General features: G+C 41.3%; 1 protein-coding gene across 4 annotated transcripts in view; it reads left to right on the top strand.

The window, feature by feature from the left end:
* Positions 1-17,099, top strand: part of CASR (calcium sensing receptor) — an 81,501-nt gene that overhangs the window by 42,519 nt on the left and 21,883 nt on the right. For all 4 annotated transcript variants that reach the window (XM_032630807.1, XM_032630808.1, XM_032630805.1 and 1 more), the window contains exons 2-4: positions 9,023-9,446; positions 11,778-12,084; positions 16,081-16,965. In XM_032630807.1, the coding sequence (XP_032486698.1) occupies positions 9,262-9,446; positions 11,778-12,084; positions 16,081-16,965 (1,377 nt within the window). In that variant the 5' untranslated portion in view covers positions 9,023-9,261. The remainder of the gene's footprint in view (positions 1-9,022; positions 9,447-11,777; positions 12,085-16,080; positions 16,966-17,099) is intronic.

Raw genomic sequence — 17,099 nt, 5'->3', positions numbered from 1 at the left:
TTGTAAACCTGAAACTAATATAATATTATATGTCAATTATATCTCAATTAAAAAAGAAATAATATTCCTAGAAAATACTAGAGAATCAATGAACAGTAAAGCTAATTTAAATGGTAAAAGAACTCAGTAAGGTATCAGGATATATAATTAACATACAAAACTCAATAGCTTTCATAGACACAAACAATGACCAGCTAGAGGAGATAATGGTAAGAAAGCCCCATTTATAATAATAACAAAGGTGATTAAATACTTAGGAATAAACTTGACAAAAATGTGCAAAACCTAAAAGATGAAACACTCTCGAAAGACACAAAGTTAGACTTGAACAAAAGGAAAGGAATTTCTGTTCTTAGGAAGATTCCTCATCATAAAGATGTAACACAATTCCAATAAAAATATCTAGGGACCTAGACAAGTTCATGCTCAAGTTCATAAGGAAAAAGAAACCTGCAGGAATAGCCAGGAACACACTAAGAAATGAAAGCTACAAAGGTGGACTAGTCCACCAGGTATTAAACCATACTATAAGTTCCCATAATGAAAACAGGGTGCTACTGCCACAAGAATAGATGTACACACCAGTAGAATAGAATAGAAAGACCTGAAGTAGATCTGGGTAAATATGGAAATAATAAACGTGGCATCTTAAATCATGGAAGCAAAGATGGGCTTTTTAATAAACGTTGCTGGCACAACGAGGCAGCCACTGGGAAAAAAGATAAAATTAGATCCATACCTCACACCATACACAAAAGTAAACTCCACACTGATCAGGAAACTAAATGTAAAAAAAAAAAAGATAGAAAATAATTTAATAAGCTAGAAAGTATGGTGAGTTCCTCTATAAACTCAGTGTAAGGAAAAGCTTTCTAACACTGACTCAAAATCCAGTGGCAATAAAAGAAATAATTCATAAATTTGACTACATAATAATGTTTTTAAAAATTGCATAGTAAGGTAAAGTCAAAGAAGAGCTGCCAAATTAGAAGAAAACGTTTACAGCATGTATCACAGATAAAGGGCTAATCCATAATATATAAAGAAGTCTTAAAATTTGAGGGGAAAAGGACCAAAACTCTGATGAAAAAATGGGAAAGATATAAGAACAGAAAAAATTTTAATAATAATAATAAAGAAATTAAAAAGGACCAGGCATGGGCCAATGATAAAGATATGTCACCAACCAAGGATTATGATTAATCCAATTTTGTGCACCTGAGGTCCATTAAAACTACGAGAATTCCCAAAATAGATTTTAGGCTATAATGGAAAGTAAGTTTAATCTTCTGAAGACCTAAAATAATACTAAAACACACTAGGGTGCTCTGACAAATCAGAAAAAAAAGAAAAAAGAAAATGACTTCCTTTTCATCACCAAACCTCACACAGTTTTTTCAATGAGTTCTGAGCTCCAATTCCTACTATGATAAAATTGGCCACCACAGTCCAAACATCAGTGTGTCAGAAGCCTTCAGTGTGAACCAGATAAACTTCCCAGGTCCCTTTTACCTCTAAAATTCTGTATTTTAAACTAATGACCTGGTGTCCCAAATGGTCTGTTTAAATCCACCCACTCAGTTAATGAGGCAAAAATGACTTCCCCAGGCCCCTTCCTCCTAATTACACAGGGAGTTTCACCTGGGGACACAATTGCCTGCAGCAAAACTCTAGATTTAGGCATTTGTTTGTTTGTGTGTGTGTTTATATCCCTATCACTGTTTATAAAAATGAAAGATTTAACATGGTGAGGAAATTGGAGTGAAATAAGAGCAGTAAGAAATAAAAAAGTAATACTATAAGTAATATTAGAACACAAAAATGCACACTTTTGGTTTCTATCTTAGCTAGAGCTGGGCCACAAATTTGGCTTGCAGCTTCCTAACAGTTGGAGCAGAGGTGGAAACAGGAGGAGATAAAAGATTCACAATGCCTATAAAGTAATTTGGGCAGTTTTTCCAAAGACCAGGATTCTACTTACTTAGAGATGTGTCCCAGTGGTATGCTGCAATAGGTTCTACCAGTTCACAAGAAGCAATGGTTAAATATCAAGGATTTTTTGCAAGTTGGCTGTTAAACCATTGGTAGCTTGAAATTAGCCATGGTGGGAATATTCAGCAGACACTACAAGTCAGGGCATTTGGGGGTTTGTTTGTTTTTGTTTTTTCTTTTTGCCTTCAGAGAGCTGGTTTGCCAGCACTCCACTGCATGTTCCAATGGTCCTTGTAGGGGGACACAATGCAAGGCCAGAAGAGCTACAAGTAGGAGAGAGAAGGGCTCAGTGTGCAAACTTATTGAGTATAGCAGAAACTCCCTCAGGAGAAGAGAGAGGGCATATATGCCTGAGACCAGAGAATGACGGCAGAATACATCCGCATTCACCTAACCCACCTCAGTCCTTCCTTCTTTCTGGTACTACCCTTTGGAATTTCATAGCTGGGGTTACAAAAAATATTAGGTCCAGTGAGAGGCAGACATACCTCTCCATTCAAAAATGCATCCAGAGAGACTGGGAGAGGCTCGGGTGAAGGGTTTTATGCTTTCCACTAGGTGAGCACTTCCCAAGCCTGTATTTCACAGCATTGTAGCAAGTGTCCTGAAGGGAGAAAAGTGTCCCAGGCCGAAATAAATTTGGGAATGAGTGGGTTAAAGTTAAGCAGTTTTCTTTACTGCAGGTCTTACAAGAGCCTTTAGGAGGTGAATGTGCCCTTTGGCACAGAGTACACATCAATTCCCAAACTTGTCTTACACGAGAATACCTTGCTGTGGCACGTCTTGGGACACCAGGCTGAAAAACGCCAGCCTGGGTAGTCAGGGTTCCTTGCGATTTTGAAAGGCAATACTGAGGATGTTATCCCACAGAAACATTACTTTCACGTAGGACTTGAAGCTCTGGCATTTTTCTTTATAAAAACATGACTTGCATGTCTTTGCTTTTCACCTGAACCGTTTCATTAAGTCTGTGGGTATCCACATATCCATCAGCAGAGCTTACTTAAGGCAAATGTTTCAGGCCAAGGAATTTCGTAACTCGTGTCCCATGTCCCAAGGAACTCACTCAGTCCTGGACCACCCTGCATTAGTAATGTTAATGCCCAAAGCCAGTGTCCACTTACTTTCAACTCACCAGATTCTGGACCGGAGAAATGAGCATTTCTTGTCATTTTTTAACCTTAATTGTTCACCCCCCTCAACACCCATTCTATTTCTTTTTTCTTCTGTCACTTTCTTTCTTCTTGCAATAGTTTCATAAACTTCTAAGACAGTGTATCACGCCATGGGCACTCCACACATATTCAGTCCTTTACGGAGCCCCTCCAGGTCCCCAGGCCATGAAAGGGACAGACCAGGCCCTGCGTCAAGGAGCTCATAGTACAACATTAATGAATGTTCGTTTCCTCTCCTATTTGTCTTCTTTATTTGCTTAGTCTCCGCTCTTTGCCCCACTTTGCTCGGCACCCCCCGTGCTGCTCCTCCCCATTCTCGTTCATCTTTTCACCTCCCTCCCCTGATAGCTTTTTCCAATGACTAACGGGGACCCAACTCAGCTGGTTTTTATCACGCTCCTGTCCTTGCATTTTTCCGACTCAGTTAAGCCATTACCAGAGCTAAATGAGGCATGGACTCTCCAAAAGTCACACCTGTCGTCGGGGAGATGGAGGGTAAGACCCTGTGCAGCTGGCGGGCGGGCAGCAAGCAGGGCTGGAGGGAGGCAGCCGAGTGTGACCTGGTAGTTTGTGTTCCCCCAGTGCTGAAAGAGGGCCCTCATTGTGAAACAAGATGCCCCTTGCTTTAATATAGAAAGCATGGAGTCTGACACAGAACTGAGGACGGTCACGTTTGTGATGACAGATGAGATGTCCCTAATTCTTTGGCAAATGTGTACCAGGTGCATAGAATAACCCACGTTGTGGATGTGTCCTCAGCAAGAGGTAAAGAAAGCTGTAACCAGAGCCAGCTACGCGGGGTTTCGTGATTATTGGTTGAACTTCCTCAGGTTTTTCCCTGTTCACCCTCATTAAAACATACACGTTTCACTTTTCTGCAGTGGTGGCTTCACGCCTTACTGTTAGTATTCTTTATGATCAGAGTGACAAAAGAGGGCAAAGATCACAGTACAGTAAACCGGAGACAAATCAGTGTACTCACCCTACGAAGATAAATGATAAATGATCTCTACTGGAAATCAATTTTGGTTGCCACCTTATTTCTAGGCAACCTAGAATGTTTATTTCTGCAGCCTAGGAATTGAGAAATTGTAGCTTCTGAGCTTGTTGTGCTTCTAATTTACAAGAGTGGTTTTATGTTCAGAAGATCTATGCCTCTCTTTTCTCTAGCTGAAATGTGGGCAAAATCATTCTGCTCTAGAGTTACGCAATTTCCAGAAATGTTAAAGCCAAGGGGCAAAAGCCAGGGTTTTTACTTTGATGAGCATTGAAGTGTTGCTGTGTTGACCCTAACCTTGCCTTGCTATCCTGTGTTAATTTGTCCTTAATTCTGGAACTTGGATGAGCCATCCAGCTTTTTGGACAAATGCAAGGTCAACAGATTTTTTTGAGCATCCATCCAGTACCAGGTTCCTTGTTCCATACTGGGGATGCAACTGTGATCATGATGAGGCCCCTGCCCTTGGGACCCTTCAGTCTTGTGGGGTGACCCCTTCCCTGTTCTGTCCTAGAATTGCCCAACCAGCCCCTGGTTTTTACTTGTTATGATTTATTCATTCATTCAGCAAATATCTGTGGAGAATCTACTAAGCTCTAGGCACTGTGCTTGGTACCAGGCTACAGTGAGAAAAAGAGACGGGCCCTACCCTCATGAAGCTTCCAGTCCCCACCTTGAGTTAATTCAGTGTCCTGGCAGTCACCAGAAAGAAGGTCACTCCTCCCTTTGTACTTTCTCAATGCTTAGTTCATGCCTCTCCCTAGGTTTTGTATCAGTGTAATTATAATACATCTTCCTGTCTCCTTTTAAACCATGAGCACATTGAAGGCAACTGTCTCAACTTTCTTTCCTCAGTACCTTGTACTCCCTAGTGTCTAGCAAACAGAGGAGCTCAATCAATGTTTCTTGAGTGAATAAACAGTTGCATGCATTTAGAAGTTCATGAACCTGTGGAACCATAGACCAGTCTGCTCTGACCTCCCATGCCAAGTCTCTTGGACGAGGCGCTCAATGATCAATCAATCACCTGTCAGTACTGAAACACTCGTGATTTCAAGGACGTTCTAAATGTAAAACCAGCTGTTCCACGGGTCATTTCTTCTTCCAAACATATCTGCCATTGACATAAAGAACAAATACTAGCTTCAGCTTGTATTTGCGATACTTTTTGCAGGAGGGTAAACATGATTATATACGATTTAAATGAAATGAACTTACAATAAAGAGAACGAATGAGTTTATTTGTGACTCTTGGATAGATACTGTTAATATATCTGCAGTGAGAAAAATATAACAGTGGCTTAAACAAGCTAGAAGCTTTTTTTCTCTGTCATGTCAAAGTCCAGGAACAGCCTGATATAGAGATTCTGCTCCATGAAATCCTCAGCTCATGGCACCATCATTCCCTGGGATAGGCTTATGGTTCAATATGGGCTCCAGCTGTCACACCCACCTCCATGCAGCAGAATGGAGGAAGGCAGATGAAAGAACAAACGCCAACTGTCTCTCAAGCAAAGTTTCCTAGAAGCTGCCTCAGGGCACTTCAGCTTACATCCTACCAGCCAAAACATAGTCATATAACCACATATAATTATAAAAGAAGTTGGAGAAAGTAGTCTTTATTCTGGACAACCTTGTCCAGCTAAAAACTATTTTACTGTGCCATAAAAGGAGTATGGTACAAGGGATACAATTTAAAATCTCTACCATAGATCCTAAAACTGAAATGTTAGTGATTATTCAAGAACTTTTGTATTCTAATTGTTGCAAACTGAAGTCACAATGATGAACCCAATAATTAATCCATTGTGCTAGGGTCATGCTTGGTACTGCTGTGATTGTCGATATCTAGTGGGTAGGAGGAGTGAGGCAGAAAGAAAAGAAAGCTTTTGCGATAAGGAAGTTGGTGGGGGGTGATGGGAGTCTGGCAAAGGCAGTGGCAACAAGAATGGAAGAGGGAAGGCAGAGTGGAGAGAGATGGTAGAATTAACAAGACAACGTAATCGGAGATGGGAGGAAAGGGGCAGGGAGGATCTAGAATGATTCTCATCTTTGAAAGCAAATTAGACCCTGGTAATTGGACTAAAAAGGGTGGTTTGGAGACTACATTAGACTCGAGGAGTTAATTGCTACAAATTGACCTGAAATCTCTCCTTCATCTATTACTTCTTGCCATGAATTTTCTCTTGAATGGACTAATGAAGTTAATAAACTTCTCCAAGTAGTTAATCTTTCACAGGAAAAATCTAACAGGTCTCAGTGACTTCCCCTAGCCAGTTATAATGTTCCCTTTCCTAATTCAGTACACCACACAGGACTCCTTAATATTCTGAGTTCTTGAGGCCTTCTTAATTCAAGTGCCAGAATTTCTCACTTGAGTAATCCAGTCCCCCATCTCAAAAGTGGAGTTTGTATGGCCCTCTTTACCACTGTGAAATTTAAAATACATTGGATGTTTAAAGGACCTGACACTCTGCTTGGTTCAATAAATGCTAGTTTCTGTCTCCTCCCAAAGTATTTTCTTTTCTTGTGCATGCATTCAACCAGCATTTATTCAACAGTTACTATTTCAGACCTTGTGCTAAGTACTGGGGAGCAAAGTTGAATTTAGTCATTGGAAACAAAGTTACTATATATATATTTTTCACTTCTGAATGTTGAGGTAACTTCTGCCCACTGGCTGGGGAGCTCCTGAGGGCAGGGAACGTGATGTGTGTGGTACCTTTATATTTCCAGTCCTTAGCACATGTACTTATTAAACGAATGAATGAATATATGACCAAGGTTAAGAAATGAAGCCAAAAATCTAAGAGCAGGACTGGAGTCAGAGAACTAGGATGGTCATGGATGTTCAGATGTTATTTCAGACAGTTCTGTGACTGTTGAGTGTCTGCTGGGGTGCTCCTTCCATTTGGGGCCCAGCACCCTCTACTTGTAACGCTGTAGGAGAAAGAGCCCCCTTCCTAAGGGGCAGGGGCAGCATATGACAATGGTTAAGAGCTTGGGGTCTGGAATCAGACATTTATGCATCTAATTATAACAAAGTATGATCAATCTTCCAAGAGAGGAACTCCAAAATCCAAGATATAAAAGACTATAACAGGTGGACCTACCTAATCTGAGAGTCCAGGGCAGGCCTCCTTAAGGAGTCCTCAAAGTTGCTCACTGCACAACTGAGGGGTTAGTGTGGGTAGAAATCCAACCTGTGCTCCACTCCCCAAGCTGGACATCAAGGTTGTATCTGGCCCATAGGAGTTCTTTTCTCCATTCACACAACGACCCCACAGTTGACCAAGCCATGCTCCAACAGGTATGGACGTCTGAAAGCTAAAAGACAAGTAGATGTTTTCCAGAGGGACCAAGGAGGTGGAACAGCATGTGTGAGGTCTGAGAATTTTTTAAAAGGCCTAACTTGAGGATCTAAAGGAAATTCAGTGTGCATGCAGTATGGAGTTCAAAGGGAAGACTAGCAAGAGTGAGGCTGGAAAGGTATTCATTACAGCTGGCATTTCCTGTGAGTTTACTAGTTACACTGTGCTAATGGCTCTCCATGCATTATTTTATTGAGATCAGAGGTTAAGTGACTTTCCCAAAGTCATATGTTAGGAAATAGTGGAACTGTGATTCAAAGCCAGGTTTAACTCCAGAGCCTGTGCTTCAAACCACTTGTTCCATGGCATCCAAAGACTTGCAGAGGTGGGTTGCAAAGGGACAAGACTGAAGGCAGGAAGACCAGTCAGGAAATAGTTGCATAAACCCAAGTAAGAAATGCCAGGGTACTTAGGATGGCCTTGGAAATGGGAAGGTGTGGATGGATTCCAAAGAAATTTAGGAAGTAGAGTCTACAGGACGTGGTGGTTGTTTGCATATGAAGGATGATGATGAGAAGAGGGAGGAGGTAAGGAGGATTCCTTATTTTGTGTCTTTGTGGATGGCATGTCGTTTGCTGAGGAAGAAGACAGTGAAGGAGGAACAAGGTTGGGAGGAAGGTGAGTTTAGAGTCTGTCAAGTTGGAAGCACCTGCGGGACATCCAGGTGGCGACGTCCGGTCGACAGTTCAGTGCTTGGGCCTGAACCTCAGGAGAGGCTGTACAGTTAGTCAACGTTGGCATGTAACTGGTAATTAGTAATTGACCCACAGAGTGGGTGAGATAGTGTGTGGAGTGGGAAGAGCAGAGAGTTCCTACTAGGATAATGATGCTGAAGCAGAAGGACCATTCCCTAGATCCAGCTGTAGAGTTTGGTAGAACACAATCCAACCCTTGATTTATCTGCATCCTTTCCAAGAACTATTCTTCAAAGGTTTATGGAGTATCATATTATAAATGGAACCAGAAATCTGGGATGAGGAGGCCCCGAAAGCGGGGCGGTGGCGGGGGGGGGGGGGGCAGAGTACAATAATAAATAAAAATAAGTGGCCTTCTCTGACATTTTTCTTTGATTTGGAGTCAGATTTAAACTTAACTATGACTCATTCTGTATTTTCCATACAAACATATATGCTGAATAAAATAGCATTACTAGTAGTATAATACAAGGAACTGCTACCACTAGGCCAGTTCTGTGCATTATTCACACGGAAGAATGAAGGGATTAAAATCCAGTGGCAACATCAGTGAAGGCCTCAGCTTATCAATGGCCTCTTTAAAATGAACATGGTCCTTCTCTGATATGGGCAATTGAAATGTTCTGTATCTTATGTGAAGTGCTATAAAAATGAGGCTCAAAGCCATGCCCTCCCCACCTGCTACGCCTCAGCCTCCCTAAATGGAAATTCTGAGCCACTTCTGTTTCAGTCATCATAACAACATGGGATTTAGGCTTAGTTGAATTCATTTTGTTTCTCTTTTGTTTTTAGAAAGTACTACAGGCGGTCTCTGCATGATGTGGCTTCTGAAGACTCAAGAACCACCCGCCTCACTAGTCTGCAATGGAGAGGGCGGAAGTGGAAATTCAAACACCACGGTTCCATTCTGTTACTAATTCTGTAGACTTGTGCCTCCACCGCAGGGAGTAAGTCACACCAAGGGGGAAAGTTCTCAGGGGCCCCCAGACCACCAGCACCCTTGTCCCTCCCCCTGGAGAGAAAGCAGAACTATGGCATTTTATAGCTGCTGTTGGATCTTCTTGGCTTTTACCTGGTGTACTTCTGCCTATGGGCCTGACCAGCGAGCCCAGAAGAAAGGGGACATTATCCTCGGGGGGCTCTTTCCTATTCATTTTGGAGTAGCAGCCAAAGATCAAGATCTAAAGTCGAGGCCGGAGTCTGTGGAATGTATCAGGTAAGGTCAGGAGCCACCTTGGAGAGTCTTTTCTCCTCCTGGTGGTTGGAGAAAAGCGGTACCAAACACAAAATAATTTTTGCAAAGTTGGTTCTTTCTTTTCAAAAATGGTGATTGGTAACCATGCTGAAGCTTATTATTACCCCCCTCCTCATTTTTTTAAAAGAAATTTTTCTAAAAATAAAATGTCAAAGATACTGAATAGAGAAATCCATGGCCTGTTGGAGCCGTGCTTGGTCACTTGGTAACTCAGTCATCATTGTTCACCTGGAAGCTGTGTTACTTAATGGAAGACCAAGTACCTAGAAAGAAATTTATTGTAGGTTTTGCAAACCTGAGTAGTAAAATTTCCTAATGACCTTAAGTGCCCCAGTGGTCATAATACCTGAGTGTTGGCTGCCTCACTCTTATTTCTTTTAAGGATTTTAAAGCTGAAAGAAACTTCAGTGGCTGGCATGACCTGGGCGTCTTCAAAATGCAGCCCGTAGCATTTGGAATCACTCCCATTAGAATTCTTATAGAAAGCTGAAATCCCCCTGCTAACACAGAATCCATCTACATAGATAGAGAAACACAGAATCCATCCTAACTCTCTCACTGGACTCTCTCTTCGGCCATTTGAGGACAGCTAACATACCCCTTGAATCATTTCTTTTCCAGACCAAATAGTTTTCTAAATAATTGTTTCATGACATGATTTTCAGACCCTCACCATTCTGGATGCCCTCTCTCTGATGTTCCCTAATTTATCATGACTCTTAGAATATGGCGTCTAACACTAGGTACAATTCCTTCAAATAGTATCTGACTTCTGCAGAGTACAGAGGGCTGTATATCACCTGCCTTAATCTGGACATCAGAGACCATTACTGCACCTCAAGTCTTGACCCATCTTGTAAGAGAGAAGAGCACTTTCTCTTGAGATTTGCAACTTCCAGGAGGGATCCAGCACTTTCCCTTGGTCTTCCAAGGGAAGCTAGAAAATGAAAATGAAAACTAGAATCATTCCAACAAAACTGGATTTCTGCTCGTGTTCTAATGAGGGCTCACAAATTAGATAACATTTTCACATTTTTTTATGAGTGCAGAAAAACTAAGTGTAGAATTTCACTGATGCTGTTTATATCCTTCACGTAACCCATGTGGACAAATATCCTTTTTGTTGTTCCCTCGCCGGACAGAGTTGTGCAGGTGCCACATACATACCTGAGATCAAGCAAGAGCTTGTTCTGAAATTTTATATATATATATATACTAATTGTATTAAAGAAAGATAGGAAAATCAGTTTAGCAGCATAGATGTTTTAGGTAATGAAAAATTCAGTAATAGATCTTCATAACTTTGCAGGTTAAAAAAAAATAAATAAATGAAGGAAACATGAAGAAAATGACTAAGAGAAAATGTCACATTAAAAGTTAGACCAGGACATTTAGGAACCTAACTGATACAGTGAAGTATAACAGCTTGTATTTCTTTCCCCCTGCCTTTGAGTTCAAGTCAGGAAACCCACGATACAAAGAGAGAACCTGCAGACTTGTTAGCTTTTCTTCTCTGGGGGCTGATACACTGACTCAGAACATTTATCAAGCTCTCACTATGTGCTGTGTCCTGGAAGAGTGAAAACTATGTCACTGACCCTGTTTCTCTTTGTTAATTTGCTTGATTTCTATTTAAAATAATGTTCTTTGAAAAGCAATGCATGCTTATTTTTTAAAATAGAAAGAATAAAGACAAAAGCACACAATTTTAAAACTCATCATTCTACCACCCAGAAGTGACCACTGTTTGTGAATAGCCTTCCTATGCATAATATTTGTTTGCTGGTTTGTTTATGAAGATATCATTCATTTCCCTTTCCTCTTCTACCTCCAGGAATGTCAGTTTAAATTTGTGACTCTGCAAATCTGAAGTTATTTTTAGCTTCTTATGTATTCAAATCCTAATCTACTTATATTTTCCCTGGTCCTTTTTTGTTTTATTTTCTCTCTGTATTACTTTTACTAAAGTACCTCATATCAGTTATTTCAAATTCTTTGTTGGATAAGGCAGATACAAATGATTCATTCTATTACTAACCACAATCCTTGTTATTATTAGTCCCTAACTCTGTGTGAGGCACCATGCTGAGAACTGTGGATAATTATCTCATGCTCACAGCCACCCTCTGAAGTAGGTGTTATCCCCATTTTACAGAGAGGACTTTGAGTCTCAAAAAACACAACGTCATGAAACCAGAGTAATGGAACGAGGTTCAGACCAGCTTTGCCCAGTCTGTACTCTAAAGAAGTTGACCAGAAGGCCTCTTGCTTTCTTCCATTTCTTTCTTCCAGGTATAATTTCCGAGGATTTCGCTGGCTACAAGCTATGATATTTGCCATAGAGGAAATAAACAGCAGCCCAGCCCTTCTTCCCAACATGACCCTGGGATACAGGATATTCGACACTTGCAACACTGTTTCTAAAGCCCTGGAAGCCACCCTGAGTTTTGTGGCCCAGAACAAAATCGATTCTTTGAACCTTGATGAGTTCTGCAACTGCTCAGAGCACATCCCCTCTACTATCGCGGTGGTGGGAGCAACTGGCTCAGGCATCTCCACAGCGGTGGCAAACCTGCTGGGGCTCTTCTACATCCCCCAGGTACCCGTGCCATCTCAGATGGGGCGATGTGGGCAGGGGCCAGGAAAGCAGGCTGGGAGGATGCCACACCCAGTGTCCATACAGTTTGCTATTTTCCCTTCTCTGGCTTTACTTTGGCACAAAAGATCTTTTAATTATCTGTATCGTGACCACTGGGGACTTTTGAGACCCCAGAGTCAACAATGTCAACTGAGCCTTCACAATTCTTCCAAAATTCTTTTAAACATACCTTGTATAAAACTTTGTCTTTTATTCCAAAGGGTTCAGTTATTTATTTTCCACTCCATTCCATCAGTAAATGGCCGTTCTTCTGCCTTTACTAAAAGGAATGAGACCAAATGATGTAAATCCCACCTTTCAAACCCAAAATATCTGCCCCAAATCCTAGTCCCTTAAAAGTCTCTGCCTCTCTCTCCTCTGGTTGAAAGTTTAGCTCGGAGGAAAGCAGAGCATATTTTCTCACAAAATCGGAACTTAATCATTATCTTGCACATTCTAGAAATGGAAAATATTCTATTTCATTCAACAAATACTTGTAGAGTGTATATGAATAAGCAGTTTCCACCCTGCAGGAACTCAGCCTAGACAGGGAAATAGACGTCTACATTTTCAGATACTAACAATTCACTGAAATAAGTGCTTTAATAAACATTTGTTCAAAGTTGCATATGTTTTTCACCAAAAAAAGACAGCAAACTCTAAATGCCATCTTATAACCTGATTTTTTTCCCATTAACACTATAGAGCAAACCTTTTTTTTCATATTAATATTTATAGGGCTGTGACATCATTTTATAATAGTGAAAAATTGGAAACAACCTAAATGTCCATGGGTGGGAGAATCAGCTCAATTGTGTTGCATCTCATGTATCCATTTCTAATTTAATTATATATCACACTTTAAATTATTTTCTTCAGTGTCTAGTATTTAAAAATTTTGAGACTACCTTTGATAAATTCACATTTCTATGCTGGGAGGTCTCTGTTTCCTTGGTGATAGCCATTATCCCTTTTTATACATGTGGCAACTGAAAAAGTCTTGTCATCATTTCCCGAATCCTTACTTCAGGGAATTAAAGGTGTTTCCCATGGGGAAACCCTGGCTCTATAATCTTTGTGCCAAAATGATCTGACAAAGCCCACAAGAGTAAATGTGTTGGGCAAGATGCAAATATGCATCTTTATATTTGGCATATTGCGTGGTAGTATTTTAAATACACAGTTAAAGCAGGTTGTCATAGCCAACAGACATAAGATGTAATTGCCATCGAGTAAATAAAGAACACGAAGGGGAGGGTTTTAATTCATTGTGGTTTGGATGAAATATAAGGTTAAGTTGAACTTGAATTATAAAAGTGCTGAGAAGACTATAATGATTATCAGTCAAACCAATGTAAGTGTATCCGCAGCAGTGGTTCTCTGTCATGGCTGCCTGTTGGAATCACTTCAAGAGCTTTAAAAATACCGATGCCTGGGACTCACCCCCCAGAGATCCTGGTTTAACTGATATGAGATGCAGCCTGGGCGTCAGGAGCTCTGAACGCTCCCTAGATGAGTCTAATGTGCGGCAGAGCTGGGAACCACGCCCTGTTGGATGAAGGCAGAGGCCCCACTTGAACTTCTTATGCCACTCACGCCACCAAGTGGATGGAACAAGCAGACCAGCTAGAACAAGTTGTGGTTAGTTTTCTGAATCATTCATGAAACTCTCCCCTCTTACAATAAAAAAATTTTGTGTGTTTTTAAGGGGGTTTTTTTGGGGGGAGTGGGTAATGAATTGGTATTTATCCCCACTTTTATAGTTTTCCTTTTAAAAAGTGGACAAATATTATAAATGCATTCTTTAAGAGAAACATATCCATGGAGGATACGTTTATTTGTAATTTTTATATCTTTAAAACTCTTTTTGGCCCATTTTTCAAAAAAGTATCAAGAAGTAAGCAATACTGAATGAATTTACAAAAGGCCTGAGTAGACTTTTCATTTGCAAAAACCTGATCAAGAAGCCTGTTGTTTGGGTCTGCAAATAGAGCTCTCTAAAAACAATAACATCTCAACAATTACTTAATCTAACTACCTGCCTCATGAGGTGTCACAGTAGAGCAAGAAGGAGCTTATTTTAATAAAAGGAAAAAAATCACTTTCATATTATAACTCTCAAAATCAAAGCTCTTGTCAGAAAAATAATGCCTGCTCATTAGCAAGGTTGGACCAGGTCTTTCATGTATCAATGTCTTTTATGTTTTTGTTGTAGAAACTATTCATTAATAAGAAGAAATATATAGAAAGAATTCATTTTAAAGCACTGAACATTGAAAACTAATTGTTTCAATCAGTGAAAAATATTAAAAAGGCATTCCCCCAAATTTCTTCAACATGGTATTCTTAAGAAGTTTTAAATCTCTCTAGAAAACTGGAGAACAAGAGATATTAAACGTTCCTTCATTACCAAGAAGAAATTCCATTCAGTGTAAAAAGGCTTTGTCCTTCATAGGGAACAAATGTATGGACACCAAGGGGGGAAAGTGGCGGGGGGTGGTAGTGGTGTGATGAATTGGGAGATTGGGATTGACATGTATACACTAATATGTATAAAATGGATAACTAATAAGAACCTGCTGTATAAAAAAATGAATAAAATTCAAAAAAAAAAGAGTTGAAAGACAAGACTGCTAATGGCAAAAATGCTGAAAGAATGCAGGGATGAAATATGAATAAACCTCAAGTTAAAATAAAAATACTCTGTCCTTCAGAAGAAATGGTTCAATAACTTGGAACTTCCTAACTGGTGAGCCAAGACACACAGGAGTGCTGCAGATAGGCTGAGATACTGACCCTCTCCAGGTCTGGGATGGTGGGTGGGGTCTAGGGTGGTCAGAACACACCCACCAGGGCTGGTCAGCCTCCTCCATTCACCCCACCTTCTATGTTTGCCACAACTTGAAAAGAAATTGGGAAGCTCTGCACTAACGAATGCTTTACATGATATTTGGATACTTCTTCAGGCAAGAATCTTTTACCACAAAAGGTAAGGCTTTCTACCCTTGGTGACCCACATCCATGCTCAAATATAGTATTGGCTATGTCCTAGAAAGTGGAAACACATCAAGGCAGCTTCTCCAGGGTTCCTTTTCAGCCTCTTTAGGTTTTGGAGACCCACAACAAAAGCCTGGCAAGAGGCCTCGACCACCACTCGAAATTGCACAGAGGAAAGGGCTGCCGGTGGTGGTTGAACTCACTGAGAAGCCAGGAGAGGAAAGGATGTTTTTCTGACTATATTTAATGATGTACATCATCATGATTGTGATGAAGGGGAATTGCGCCTAATGAACCTAAATGGCTAATTGAGCCTAAATAATAAACAGTTCTTAGAAATGACTGCAATTGTCATAAAGTACTTCTGGCATGGAGGAGGTGGGGAGATAGGGGAGGGGAGAGAGGGAATAGCTGGAGACTGGAAGAGATAAACTAGGCAGAATAAGAAAGGGGAACCCCAGAGGCTTCTCTAAAGAGCCTTAGGTTCATAACCCAAAGGGAACCTGATTCCCTCCAGAAGTCATGGACAAAGTGTTCATTATGGTAAAGGGGAAGCTAAAATGTTCAGATGAGAACCTGGACCCCACAGGCAGAAGATATGTACACGGATATATTGTAGCCAATGAGGCAGCACAGAGGAAGTTAGGAGAAACTATGGAACAGTGCATAAAGGTTAAGTAGATCCTATTGTTGTTGGGTTGACTTTATGATCAGACCCATTTTTGAAGGTAGCATTGTGAAGGATCACCTGCTGGGAATTAGAATGTCCTTGACAGACTGACAGATGCTTGAGTGCTCACACTGGAGAGGAATAGATTCTGGTTGTCTTCACTCCTTCATCCTGTCTGCAGTGACCAGCATTTGATATATTAGATCAGTGAATGTTCAAAAAGCCTCCTCCACACAGTCTGGAGGCTCACCTGGCACCTCAATCACTCACTCATTCTGTGTTCTTTCCAGGTCAGCTATGCCTCTTCCAGCAGACTCCTCAGCAACAAAAATCAGTTCAAGTCCTTCCTCCGTACAATCCCCAATGATGAACACCAGGCCACCGCCATGGCTGACATCATCGAGTACTTCCGCTGGAACTGGGTGGGCACGATTGCAGCTGATGATGACTATGGTCGGCCAGGGATCGAGAAGTTCCGAGAGGAAGCTGAGGAGAGGGACATCTGCATCGACTTCAGCGAACTCATCTCCCAGTACTCTGATGAGGAAGAGATCCAGCAAGTGGTGGAGGTGATACAGAATTCCACAGCCAAAGTCATCGTCGTCTTCTCCAGTGGCCCAGACCTGGAACCCCTCATCAAGGAAATCGTCCGGCGAAATATCACGGGTAGGATCTGGCTGGCCAGCGAGGCCTGGGCCAGCTCTTCCTTGATCGCCATGCCTGAATACTTCCACGTGGTCGGAGGCACCATTGGATTCGCTTTGAAGGCTGGGCAGATCCCAGGTTTCCGGGAATTCCTGCAGAAAGTCCATCCCAGGAAGTCTGTCCACAACGGTTTTGCTAAGGAGTTTTGGGAAGAAACATTTAACTGCCACCTCCAAGAAGGTGCTAAAGGACCATTACCCATGGACACCTTCCTGAGAGGTCACGAAGAAGGTGGTGGCAGGATAAGCAACAGCTCCACCGCCTTCCGACCTCTCTGTACAGGGGATGAGAACATCAGTAGTGTCGAGACCCCTTACATGGATTATACACATTTACGGATATCCTACAATGTCTACTTAGCCGTCTACTCCATTGCTCATGCCCTGCAAGATATATACACCTGCATACCTGGGAGAGGGCTCTTCACCAACGGTTCCTGTGCGGATATCAAGAAGGTTGAAGCTTGGCAGGTATATCCTTCACTTAGATAGAAGTTCACTGTGTAATAAAGCAGAGTTAGACTGATCCAAGCAAGACAGATTAAAGTGGTTACCTCAAAAAGCCAATATCTAAATGAGGTCACTAGATGTAGCCTGGGATTCAA

The sequence above is a fragment of the Phocoena sinus genome, chromosome 4 (assembly GCF_008692025.1).
Source record: "Phocoena sinus isolate mPhoSin1 chromosome 4, mPhoSin1.pri, whole genome shotgun sequence".
NCBI classification, from domain to species: Eukaryota; Metazoa; Chordata; class Mammalia; order Artiodactyla; family Phocoenidae; genus Phocoena; species Phocoena sinus.
Note: the sequence above shows the minus strand (reverse complement) of the source record. Positions and strands in the feature narration are given on the sequence as shown.